Below are 14,177 nucleotides of genomic sequence, written 5' to 3'. Positions count from 1 at the left end.
CAACTTGGGGGTGGGAAAGAATGTTCTGGTGATTTCCACGTGGACTGGAGAAACATCAACAAATTGAAAGCTGTCAGTGTAGCTACTTAGCATGCGAACATTAGTTTGCTATCTTGCTAACCTTATCTAGCTAGCTAATGTTATCTGTTTTTGCAGTTTTTTTTACTACACCGTACACAAAACATTAGTCAGCTGGCTACTGGTTCTGGATTTGTCGTAAGCATAATAGTGAAAACGTCGCCACAGACGGAAACCAGTATTTTTGACTTCGCCATCTATTGTTGTCTCCAAACTTTTGGCATCTTCCATAAGAGACATTTGTTTTTCTACTTTGTAAGGAACACGGTACAATCTTTGGTAGGTAGGATGCTGGCTGCCTGCTGGCAGGCTTCAGCTGCTGTACAGCAAAGCCAAGTCAGTCCGTGCTCATGGTTCTTACAGGGGAAGTGACATTATAGGCTACAGTGACTTGGCTCATGATGCACATCACAAATGACATGTAGCAACACCCTGAGCACATCGGACACGAAACACCAATACAAATGTAATAGCACAACAAAATAGACAAACAAGTTCCTTGAATTTTCTTTTGCGGTCGACTGTTCATTATAGTTTTTTTGCTAACTGAGCAAGCTAATGTTCTAGCTAAATTAAACCAAGTATTCTAGCTAGCTAGCAGCTAATGTTAGTCACACATGCTAACATAGCTTATATATATCTAGCAAGTTAATGTGAACTGAAATATCTAGCTACCTTACCAACGTTACATCCTGTTAATGTGGTTATCAAAAATAAATCATTACTAGCGGCTTGAAATGAACGTTAGTGGTATGCTAGTTTGCTAAACAACTAGCTAGCTACCCTACCTAGAGTGTACCGTTGCTATCATTGTTTTGACAGCAGCTCAGGCTGGAGCGAGTTTATAGTATGCTATAGGTAGCTAGCTAGGTTAAAATTAACAAGGCATGCATGCAACGACATTCTATACATTTATCAACTGGATTGTGTTTTAGAATTATAGCTAGCTATGTCACGTTGTTAATGTCATTTCTCGACAGCAGGCTTACAGACTATTTGATTGATAAAGATGGCAAGTCTATTTTTCTCGAGTCTACGCGGATCAATGCTGGTAATATAAGCTGATAATAACGTTAAGACTGTTTTGCATTGTTACCTCTGGAATTGTGAATGTTATAGTTGGCTAACAAGTGTCTATTCAGTGTTAGTTAAGGGCTAGTGCCAATATGTAACATTATAGGCTAGCTGTTTCTAATGATAAACTTATACAATTGCATGAATGCAATGACATTTTTTAAATGTATCAACTGGATTGTGTTTTCGGGAAATTATATGTCACGTAGTCATTGTTATTTCTTGACAGTAGGCTTTTACCACTGCAGCTTAGTGCAAACATTCTGGTCTAGAGATTGAGTGGGTCATTTGTAGAAAAGGAATGTAGAGGAATTGTTACAATCTAAGACATAAGATATAAGATGTAGTTTAAAATGTATTGGGCTGTAGGCTTGGTGTTATCAGTCAAATAGGCTACCTATTTGAAAACAACTTCTGTGTGCCGGTTAGTATTGTTTTTATATGACTTCTGTTATGTCTGAGATAGCTGCATGTGTGGTTGTTGTACTTTATTGTAACATGAGCCTTTGACTCTTGTCATCTCTCCACAGTCTACAGGAATTGGGGTTCCCTAGTGGGAGATTTGTGGGACCCTCGACCTTGTAGGATCTGCTCCATGCACACAGCTTTCCCGTAATGTCAGGACAGCCACGTGCCTGCATATCTTCTGAAAACATCTGAAAACCTTCCTCTACACCAAGTATCTTGATGTATCCCACAGCACCCCCCCCCCCCCCCCCCCCCCACCCCCTCTACTAAAACCCTTGCCTTTCTTGCACTAACTCTGGCCCTCTTCTTTTCTTACCAGCACTAACTTTGCTGACCTTATCTAAGTCAAAATGTACCTACTATGACTGTGATATGGGGTTGTCTCACTTAGCTACCTTATGATGAATGTACTTACTGTCTGTCTGCTAAATGACTAAATGTCTAACTCCTGTATTCATCCCTTATCACACACTTCCACTTGCCTCACTTTGCCATCTCATGTCCAACCCCCCCACCCAAAGCTGGATGAGTTCTATGTTGAGCCCATTCCCCCAGGGAGGTGTCTTTCACTCTCCTCAATGACAACTCCAAGGACCCCTTCCTGGCCGAGATGTGCGCCATTTTTGGGGAGGTGGACATATTGTTTCAGCCCAAGACCCGTAACCACCAGCACCAGAGAGGCTAACAACTTGGTCAAACAACTGCACAAAACCTCTGTCATGAGCAACATCATTCACTCTCAACTGGATATCTGGGTAGGACAAGGCTTCATGTCTCTGTGGATTGATTTTCTGTTAGTGTTTGATTTTGTGAGTGTGGGGAAAAAAACATATTGAAGCACAGAGGTGTTAAGGCAGACATGGAAAACGATAGTACTCAATATCTTTGTACAGGTAAGTATTTTTGAAAGATATGACGACCTGGTCTTATGGGCATGTTTGTGTGTGTGTATCTGCATGTCAGCAGAGGCAGAAATATTATGACCTGATTGTGAGTGGCTCCTACACGGCCCAGACTCCGTATGCTCACCAAGGGCTCATCGCAACCATCCAACTGCCATTTTCATGTCTATACTGAACAAAAATATAAGCGCAACGTGTAAAGTGTTGGTCCTATGTTTCATGAGCTGAAATAAATGATCACAAGCACAAAAATCGTATTTCTCTCACATGTTATGCACAAATGTCTTTACATCCCAGTTAGTGAACATTTCTCCTTTGCCAAGATAATCCATCCACCTGACAGGTGTGGCATATCAAGAAACTGATTAAACAGTATGATCATTACACAGGTGCACTTTGTGCTGGGGACAATAAAAGGCAAACACAACACAATTCCACAGATGTCTCAAGTTTTGAGACAGCACGCAATTGGCATGTTGACTGCAGGAATGTCCACCAGAGTTGTTGCCAGAGAATGTAGTGTTAATTTCTCTACCATAAGCCGCCTCAAATGTCTTTTTAGAGAATTTGGCAGTACGTCCAACTGGCCTCACAATCATAGACCCCGTTTAACCACACCAGCCCAGGGCCTCCACATCCAGCTTCTTCACCTGCGGGATCGTCTGAGGCCAGCCACCCGGACAGCTGATGAAACTGAAGAGTATTTCTGTCTGTAGTAAAGCCCTTTAGTGGGGAAAAAACTAATTCTGATTGTCTGAGCCTGGCTCCCCAGTCATGTGAAATCCATAGGTTAGGGCCTAATGAATTGATTTAAATTGACTGATTTCCTTATATGAACTGTAACTCTGTAAAATCATTGAAATTGCTGCATGTTGGGATTATATTTTTGTTCAGTATGGTTTTTACGATGTACCTTTATGGGCCCTCATGCTTGACACTCTCACTGCCTGCTTTTGTGTAATGTCTCTATCCAATCCTCTGGTCTAATTGTTTCTGTGCAGTCTTCGGTTATCCGGTGGAGGCTGTCTTCTGAGATTGTTGCCCTGGCTGCAGGGATGCTGGCATTCAAGGGCTTTAATGAGCAGCGTCTAAGCAATTATCCACATGTGTTGTTATTATATAAATTATATATATTTCTACTCATTAGGATCACACATTTCAATGTGCCAACTTATGTTTTATCTAAACCCTCTTTATGTCATTGTGTTTCTGTCAGACATGTTAAATACAACCCTGGGCCGTTGACCAACAGTGACTACTATTGTTGCAACCCCTATTACTAGCTTGTTCAACCTCTCTTTCGTATCGTATGAGATCCCCAAAGTTTGGAAAGCTGCCGCCGTCATCCCCCTCTTCAAAGGGGGAGAAACTCTAGACCCAAACTGCTACAGACCTATATCTATCCTACCCTGCCTTTCTAAGGTCTTCGAAAGCCAATTTAACAAACAGATCACCGACCATTTTGAATCCCACCGTACCTTCTCCGCTATGCAATCTGGTTTCCGAGCTGGTCATGGATGCACCTCAGCTACGCTCAAGGTCCTAAACGATATCATAACGGCCATCGATAAGAGATAATACTGTGCAGCTGTATTCATCGACCTGGCCAAGGCTTTTGACTCTGTCAATCACCATATTCTTATCGGCAGACTCAACAGCCTTGGTTTCTCAAATGACTGCCTAGCCTGGTTCACCAACTACTTCTCTGACAGAGTTCAGTGTGTCAAATCGGAGGGCCTGTTATCCGGACCTCTGGCAGTCTCTAAGGGGGTACCACACGGTTCAATCCTCAGGCTGACTCTTTCCTCTGTATACATCAATGATGTCGCTCTTGCTGCTGGTGATTTTCTGATCCACCTCTACGCAGACGACAGCATTCTGTATACTTCTCGCCCTTCTTTGAAAACTGTGTTAACTAACCTCCAGACAAGCTTCATTGCCTCCTTCCGTGGCCTCCAACTGCTAATAAATGCAAGCAAAACTAAATGCATGCTCTTCAACCGATCGCTGCCCACACTTACCCACCCGTCCAGCATCACTACTCTGGACAGTTCTGACTTAGAATATGTGGACAACTACAAATACCTAGGTGTCTGGATAGACTGTAAACTCTCCTTCCAGACACACATTAAGCATCTCCAATCAAAAATTTAATTTTCCTATTTCGCAACAAAGCATCCTTCACTCATGCTGCCAAACATACCCTAGTAAAACTGACTATCCTACCGACCATGACTTTGGCAATGTCATTACAAAACAGCCTCCAACACTCTACTCAACAAATTGGATGCAGTCTATCACAGTGCCATCCATTTTGTCACCAAAGCCCCATATACTACCCACCACTGCGACCTGTATGCTCTCGTTGGCTGGCCCTCGCTTCATATCCATCGCCAAACCCACTGGCTCCAGGTCATCTATAAGTCGTTGCTAGGTAAAGCCCCGCCTTATCTCAGCTCACTGGTCACCATAGCAGCACCCACCCGCAGCACACGCTCCAGCAGGTATATTTCACTAGTCACCCCCAAAGCCAATTCCTCCTTCGGCCGCCTTTCCTTCCAGTTCTCTGCTGCCAATGACTGGAACGAACTGCAAAAATCACTGAAGCTGGAGACTCATATCTCCCTCACTGGCTTTAAGCACCAGCTGTCAGAGCAGCTCACAGATCACTGCACCTGTACATAGCCAACCTGTAAATAGCCCATCCAACTACCTCATCAACATATTGTTATTTATTTTATTTATTTTGCTCCTTTGCACCCCAGTACCACTACTTGCACACTCACCTTCTGCACATCTATCACCCCAGTGTTTAATTTGCCATACTGTAAAACATTTGCCACTATGGCATATTTATTGCCTCACCCTCCTTATCCTACATCATTTGCACACACTGTATATAAACTTTCTCTATTTAATTATTGACTGTAAGTTTGTTTATTCCATGTGGAACTCTGTGTTGTTGTTTGTGTCACACTGCTTTGCTTTATCTTGGCCAGGTCGCAGTTGTAAATTAGAACTAGTTCTCAACTAGCCTACCTGGTTAAATAAAGGTGAAATTTAAAAATGTAAAAAATAAAACTCTCCCCAGGACATGTTGCCATGTTCCTCCTCTGCTGTCCCCTCCTCAGTCGGAACATACAAAGCACCCCATTACCCGGAAAACCTCTATTACAGGGGTCACCCCACGGTAGCCCCCTACTAACCCCCCTTCCGCCTCCCCACCCCCCTGCACCCCAGTATGAACAGCCACCACTGGCAGACAGAGAGAGGGACGGGGACAGAGAGTGGGATAGGAACTTAGGAGGGCGGCATGGTGCCCCGTGGGATCGTCTCTAGAAGGTCATTTTACCAGGTGGCCAACTCTTCCTCCAAGTATTCACAACACTGAGAGCGAGAGAAGGGGGCTACAGACAGGACAGTCTGGCTCCAGAGACCACTGCAACCACCACTCACACAACCACAGCAGACACCGTAACCACCACTCACACAACCACGGCAGACACCGTAACCACCACACACACAACCACAGCAGACACCGTAACCACCACTCACACAACCACAGCAGACACTGTAACCACCACTCACACAACCACAGCAGACACCGTAACCACCACACACACAACCACAGCAGACACCGTAACCACCACTCACACAACCACAGCAGACACCGTAACCACCACACACACAACCACAGCAGACATCGTAACCACCACACACACACAACCACAGCAGACACCGTAACCACCACACACACAACCACAGCAGTAGCAGTAGAAGCTGAGCAGCCTCGACCGCAGGGACAGAGACAGCAACAGCTCCAATCCCATCATACCCCTCTGCCTCCCCCGCTGCCACCTCCCCTCACCCCTTCCTCTTTGATAGCCCTGGACTGTGGCCAGGAGAGCCTGGCCAAGCCCAAACATCAATTTGAGATTGTTTGTCACTGGCTTACAAACAATATAATGTCAAATTGGAATTATGTTTTTCAAAATAAAATTCCAAATAATTTAAAATGACAAGCTGAAATGTCTTAAGTCAATAAGTATTCAACCCCTTTGTTGTGGCAAGCATAAATAAGTTCAGGAGTAAAAATTCTTAACAAGTCACATAATAAGTTGCAATAATAGTCTTTAACATGATTTTTGAATGACTGCCTCATCTCTGTACCACACACATTCAATTATCTGTAAGGTCCCTCAGTTGAGCAGCGAATTTCAAACACAGATTTAACCACGAAGACCAGGGAGGTTTTCCAATGCCTCACAAAGAAGGGCACTTATTGGGCTGCATCCAGGCTGCATCACATCCGGCCGTGATTGGGAGTCCCATAGGGCGGCGCACAATTGGCCCAGCGTCACCCGGTTTGGCTGGGGTAGGCCGTCATTGTAAATAAGAATTTGTTCTTAACTGACTTGCCTAGTTAAATAAAGGTTAAATAAAAAATAATATGTCAAATTGGTACATGGGTACAAATAAAAATAAAAACAGACGTTGATTATCTTTTTGAGCATGGTGATATTATTAGTTACACTTTGGATGGTGTATCAATACACCCAGTCACTACAAAGATACAGGCGTCCTTCCTAACCCAGTACGAAGGAAACCGCTCAGGGATTACACCATGAGGCCGATGGTGACTTTAAAACAGTTACAGGGTTTAATGGTTGTTGTTGTGACAGGAGAAAACTGAGGATGGATCAACAACATTGTATTTACTCCACAAAATGAACCTAATTGACAGAGTGAAAAGGAAGCCATTAAAGAATAAAAATACTCCAAAACATGCATCCTGTTAGCAATAAGGCACTAAAGTAATACTGCAAAAAAATGTGGCAAAGCACTTAAAACAAAGTGTTATGTTAGGGGCAAATCCAATCCAACACATTACTGAGTACCACTCTCCCTATTTTCAAGCATAGTGGTGACTGCATCATGTTATGGATATGCTTGTAATCGATAAGGACTGGGGAGTTTTTCAGAATAAAAAATACATAGAATGGAGCTAAGCACAGGCAAAATTCCTGATTAAATCCTCATTCAATCTGCTTTTCAACAGACACTGGGAGATTCATTCACCTTTCAGCAGAACAATAACCTTAAACACAAGGTCAAATATACAATGGAGTTGCTTACAAAGAAGACATTGTATGTTCCTGAGTGGCCGAGTTATCGTTTTTACTTAAATCTGCTTGAAAATCTATGGCAAGCCTTGAAAATGGTTGTCTAGCAAAGATCAACAACCAATTTGACAGAGATTGAAGCATTTTGAAAATAATAATGTCCAAATATTGTACAATCCAGGTGTGCAAAACTCTTAGAGACTTACCCAGAAAGACTCACAGCTGTAATTGCTGCCAAAGTTGATTCTAACATGTATTGACTCAGGGGTTTGAATACTAAATTAAAGTAAATTAGATATTTAAGTATTTCATTTTCAATAAAATAGCAAAAATGTATAACAAAAAAAAAGTATATTTGTTATTTGTGTGTAAAAAAATATTGTGTTTAAAAAACAATTTAATCAATTTTGAATTGAGGCTGTAACACAACATAATGTGGAATAAGTCGAGGGGTATGCATACTTTGTGAAGGCACTGTATCTAGGACTGGGCGATATGGCCAACATATCATATCACTGTATTTTTCTCATTTTTGACAGTATGACGGTGATGTTTCTGATGTTTGATGTTTCTGAATAATACAAGTTTTATATATGCTTTATGGGTTAGTACATGGCCCTATGGTAGCAACAAATGAATTATCAGGGGTTTTAAAGTGCTTTGTCCATTCTGATTGCTTTAATGTTCAACCAAAAATAATAAGGCAAAACTGACAGTGAAGTAATCTCATTTGTAGAACATTGCGTAGAAATCAAAATCCACTTTTGCAGGATTTTGTACTGAGCAATGCTTACCATTTGCATAGTTACTTGTTAAAGTCCAGCATTTTCATCCATTTCTTCATTCACTGCACTAATGTGCTGTCATTCACACAGTGTGTAATTTCTCTTTTGTCTAAGTATGCCTCTATTTCGCAAAAAATGAAAAATAATTTCCTTGACAGAATTATTATTCTCTTATTTGACAACATTTATGGATTAAATTGCAGTTCTTACTTTCACTTTCACTTTCACTTTTACTTTCTTACTTTCACACTTTGGGTAGTCGCCCAATTTCTGGGGGTCTTTACTCATAAAGTTGTTTGAATTGTTGCTCTTGCAAGCGAACTTTCTTAGTTGTCTGCTGAAGGCAGTTCTTTCTGGCAATAAAAACAGATGATTGTCATCATTTCCCGGAGTCATTACTCTATTATTGAACGTAACAAATCAAAAATGTAAATGTTGTTATAAAAGTGAAAGTACAAATCCAGACAAGTCAGTGAATGTTTACCTGTATAGTTTATTTTATGTGTTTACCGCCCAGCCAGTGTATTCTGCGCATATGAGAAATAGACTTGACTTGAATTTTGTGATGTGTAACATTATACCTAGCTAGGCCTACTCATTTCTAATTGTTTGAAGATTTTACGTCAATGACAATAACAAAATTATGCAAAGATTGCAATTTAACTCATGTTTGTTTTTAAATTGTTCAGAATGTATAATGTGAGTTTGGTTGCTCCCGAGTGGCGCAGCAATCTAAGGCACTGCATCTCAATGCTAGAGGCGTCACTACAGACCCTGGTTCGATCCCAGGCTGTATCACAACCGAACGTGATTGGTAATCTCATAGGACGGCGCACAATTGGCCCAGCATCGTCCGGGTTATGGTTTGGCCCGGGGTAGGCTGTCATTGTAAATAAGAATTTGTTCTCAACTGACTTGCCTAGTTAAAGAAAGAAAGAAGTAGCATTGTGTATCCTAACTTTAACTAGCTACCCTTTGCAGGGACGTGAATGTGTTTCACCAGTTTGTTCAATATGGGCCACCATAGTTTGGCAAGTGGATGTTTGATAGTAACAGCACAGAGTAAAGTTATCTTTTGTAACCAAGACTAAAGATTGTTTTAGTGTTGACTACTGCAGCTAGGGTAGCAAATTAGCAATAATATTAGCTACATTTTCCAGCAGGATTTTCACCACCTAGTATGCATGCCCTGACGCCTTCCTCACTGCAAGATTTTGGGGGATTTGTAGGAGGTGGGAGAGTGAGTGTTGTATGTTTGCAAGAGTTTCAATGGTGGGAAGAGTGACAGGGAGTTTTTCAGACATGCACACACACAACAGTGTGCGTTCCATGCAGTACACGTTAGGAAACCTGAGAGTGACTATTCGTTCCCGGGTAAGTTTTCATCAAATACTCAACCAGATCATGCGAGGATACAGACCCGTTCACGTCATCTAAACACCAACATGTTCGTTTCCCAATGTTCACGCAGGGTGTGCTGAAGCCGTGACAACTCCCGAAAATTGTTTGTCAGAAAGTGATCTGGAATTTTTACCCATAAAAGTGTTTTTTCATGCAGTTCTGGGAGCATGAACAGCAGTGTGCAGCATTTTCCTTTGTATTTTTCATTATTACCTGGTGGTTCGAGCCCTAAATGCTGATTGGCTGACAGCCGTGATATATCAGACCTATACCATGGGTATGGCAAAACGTTTATTCTTACTGCTCTAATTACATTGATAACCAGTTTATAATAGCAAAAAGGCACCTCGCGCCGTGGTATATTGGTATACAAAGGAAATGATTGTGGACTACAGGAAAAAGAGGACAGAGCACACCCCCATTCTCATCGACAGGGATGTAGTGGAGCAGGTTGAGAGCTTCAAGTTCCTTGGTGTCCACATCACCAACAAACTAACATGGTCCAAGCACACCAAGACAATCGTGAAGAGGGCACGACAAAACCTATTCCCCCTCAGGAGACTGAAAAGATTTGTCATGGGTCCTCAGATCCTCAAAAGGTTCGACAGCTGCACCATCAAGAGCATTCTGACTGGTTGCATCACTGCCTGGTATGGCAACTGCTCGGCCTCTGACCGCAAGGCACTACAGAGGGTAGCGAATGGCCCAGTACATCACTGGGGCCAAGCTTCCTGCCATCCAGGACTCTATAGCAGGCGGTGTCAGAGGAAGGCCCTAAAAATTGTCAAAGACTCCAGCCACCCTAGTCATAGACTGTTCTCTCTGCTACCGTACGGCAAGCGGTACCGGAGCACCAAGTCTAAGTCCAAGAGGTTCTAAACAGCTTCTACACCAAGCCATAAGACTCTGAACATCTAATCAAATGGCTACCCAGACTATTTGCATTGCTCCCCCCCCCCCCCCCCTCTCTTTTTACACTGCTGCTACTCTCTGTTGTTATCAACTATGCATAGTCACTTTCAAAACTCTACCTACATGTACATATTACCTAAACTAACCGGTGCCCCCACACATTGACTCTGTACCGGTACCCCCTGTATATAGTCTCGCTATTGTTATTTCACTGCTGCTCCTTAGGTACTTGTTACTTTTACTTCTTATTCTATCTGTATTTTTTTAAACTGCATTGTTGGTTTGGGGCTCGTAAGTAAGCATTTCACTGTAAGGTCTACCTACACCTGTCGTATTCGGCGCATGTGACTAATAAAATTTGATTTGATATTGGCCATATACCACACCTATTCTGGCCATATACCACACCTATTCTGGCCATATACCACACCTATTCTGGCCATATACCACACCTATTCTGGCCATATACCACACCTATTCTGGCCATATACCACACCTATTCTGGCCATATACCACACCTATTCTGGCCATATACCACACCTATTCTGGCCATATTGCTTAATTATAGGATTGACACTTGTGCTTTAGCTGCACCAATCAAAGCAGTGAAGCATGTAGCAAGCAAGACTTTAGTGGTCAAAACCATTTATCTTGGGCCAACATGGGGAATAGGGTTGCTAAATGTTCATATTTATTTTGTTTGTTTAATAAAGACTAGATTTAAAACATAAGTGAAAATTGACAAATTATCCAATGGATTATGTCAATTTTCTGGAGGTGCAAAGCATACATTTGCATCCCCTATTTTAATTTGCTCCATGGTTTAGTTGGCCAAACAAAGCTGTTTGGCTTTGTTGGGACTCCCCAAGAGGAACAATTTGGCAGGTGTTTTTGACTTCTAAACAATGCTATGCTGGTGGGTGGTAACATTCAAATAAAACCCAGCCCTGAAACATAATGTAAACTAAAAACAATTTCCACATAATCTCATAAAAAAGACACAGCATTGATACGGCAGTTCGGATGTATCACTTCAAGCCCAATATTTCATATTTTGACGAAAACGATAACTTATTGATTTAAATAGTTGTGCATGATCATGGGTATGGTCTGATACTTGTGTTTCAGCTTGGACATGTGAATTTATACTGGTGTGGGCGTGTAAATGCCGAGCAGAGGGCTAAAGCATATTATGTAAGAGCCGCTCCACTGTAGCAGACACCTGCACTCGCGCAGGCAGGAGCCGCAACACGGGCCGGGCATTGCGGGTTGATTACATCGCAACAAGCGGGGGGTTTTGGATGATTTCCCTAGACCATGCGCCTGGAGCGCCAACCCAATTATGACTCTTCAGGACGCGGCTCGGTCAAAAACGCAAATCATTGGATATATAACATATTGTAGCCTAGGCTGTACATTCTAGTCAACCATTCCAGATATTACGCGGTTCTAGCCATGCGCAAATGTTTAAACCTTCATGCGCTCTTGCGACGCAGAGAAACACGTCACCAATACGGAGGCCTGCGTTTTTAAATCGCTGGTACAATAAGGGCTATAATAATATAGCTCTTATATGGGTTTTGATTTCAATATAGTAATAGGGCATAGTCTGGACCATTAAATTCAACAAAAATAACATACCCGCACACGCGTATGCAGCGCCATAATAAAATGGCGAGAAATACATTGCATCCGCGACAATTCAAGCCAAGGGTTGTCCATTTGACTAGAAAGCAAAGTATCCTATCAACTATAGCCTAACATCAATTTGCTGTGGTTGCCTATGATGGGCTAAATTCGTTCCAGCTGTTTTACCGGCAGTGAATGCATGTGCATCGAATATGAGTGTTTATTAACCCTATCCATTATTCTGTCCTGTCTAATTCAAGGAGGAAGGCGAGCCAGTGCATAATAAAACGGGCCTACTAATTTCAGAGGCATTCTCCCGCTATGGATAGATGAGGGGATCGGGTGAGTGAACTGGAGGGTGTGTATAGTGGGATCAACCCGCCAGGGATCCAGCGATGGACATGTTAATCCAAGCGGAGCATAGATTATGCAAGAAGCAGGTTCTTTAGCCCAGCCCCTCCGTATGACAGTTCATGCGAAGTGCACATGACATGAGCGATGAAGCAAGCCAGTGTATTTTAACGGAAGGGAGGATAGGCCTATATTTATGCATTTATTAGATTTTTACAACGTATAGGCTAATGAAGGGATACATGTAAATAAACGCTAAATCATGATGAACATACTATTCGATATTGGTACTGGTATTTATCGAAAGCGCATTCGCCATATGCGCATTTTACAGGCTGGGTTGCCAAACCTTGGTAATGGACAGAGTGTCTAAACCAGCAAATTATCATTGTTATAATACCTTTTCATAACAGATAACGAAAAATACGAGGCAAAGGCAGTAGGTAGGCAATAGTAGCCGAACCGTCCATCAGATGATAACCGTAACATTGTAGGCTAAAAATAATATATAGCTGGCGGCGCATTAATTTTCACCTGTATCAATATTGAGAGTAGGGGTTGCCAATATGTAGTGAGCAAATAGAAACATACACACGCAAACACCAACATTCATTCACAGACTGTTATGTTGGATACAGCTACGTTATAAACTGCATCTGACTCGCCCACCTTGCAGAGCTGAAAATTCTCGGACTGAAGGGTCTCGTGCATCAAATTGTTCTCCGGGGCGCCCGACTGGCCAGACGAAACAGAGGAAGACGCCTGCTCCTTTAGGCCGTCCAGCACCTTCCTGATGTTAAACTTCTTCATTTTACCCCAGAAACACTGCGATGACAACGGAAAGCAAAATAGAGATGACCCGCTAAAGATAACGGGGTAAAGCCACTCTCTCGCTCTCTTCTGATGTCCTCCGTAAATCTCACATTTTAGCTGGTGGTTTTACATAGTGAAAAGGGTTTCGGCCGCGCACCACTCGGGTCGGGCTCCTTGACGCTCAATGTTCGATTCTCTATTTATTTGTTGTGTAGCTGTGGTGCGTCTTTGCAATTTTTCTCCGACTCTGTGTCCCACTGCGTCTCCGCTGCTCGCTCGCTCTCGCCGTTCCCCTCCCCTCCACTCTCTCCGCTCAGTCAACGCGGAAACGCAGCTGCAGCGGTGCTTCTGCGCTTTTAAGCACCCGGATGTTTGATTGAAGCGGGACCGACGCTGCTCACTTTACCTATCTCTCCTCACAAACAATGTTTCTACCTCTTTCTCTTCCACCTCTCTCTCTCTCTCTCTCTCTCTCTCTCTCTCTCTCTCTCTCTCTCTCTCTCTCTCTCTCTCTCTCTCATGCTCTGTCTCTTTGTCTCTCTCTCTCTCTCACGCACACACACACACACACACACACACACACACACACACACACACACACACACACACACACACACACACACACACACACACGCACACAC

General features: G+C 42.7%; 1 protein-coding gene across 8 annotated transcripts in view; it reads right to left on the bottom strand.

The window, feature by feature from the left end:
- The window catches only part of LOC129825296 (syntaxin-binding protein 5-like), a 169,260-nt gene extending 155,292 nt beyond the window's left edge, over positions 1-13,968 (bottom strand). For all 8 annotated transcript variants that reach the window (XM_055885280.1, XM_055885286.1, XM_055885284.1 and 5 more), the window contains exon 1: positions 13,393-13,968. In XM_055885280.1, the coding sequence (XP_055741255.1) occupies positions 13,393-13,533 (141 nt within the window). In that variant the 5' untranslated portion in view covers positions 13,534-13,968. The remainder of the gene's footprint in view (positions 1-13,392) is intronic.
- Between the last annotated feature and the right edge of the window lie 209 nt (positions 13,969-14,177).

The sequence above is a fragment of the Salvelinus fontinalis genome, chromosome 27 (genome assembly GCF_029448725.1).
Source record: "Salvelinus fontinalis isolate EN_2023a chromosome 27, ASM2944872v1, whole genome shotgun sequence".
In the NCBI taxonomy this organism is placed as follows: Eukaryota; Metazoa; Chordata; class Actinopteri; order Salmoniformes; family Salmonidae; genus Salvelinus; species Salvelinus fontinalis.
This window is presented reverse-complemented; position numbering and strand designations above follow the sequence as displayed.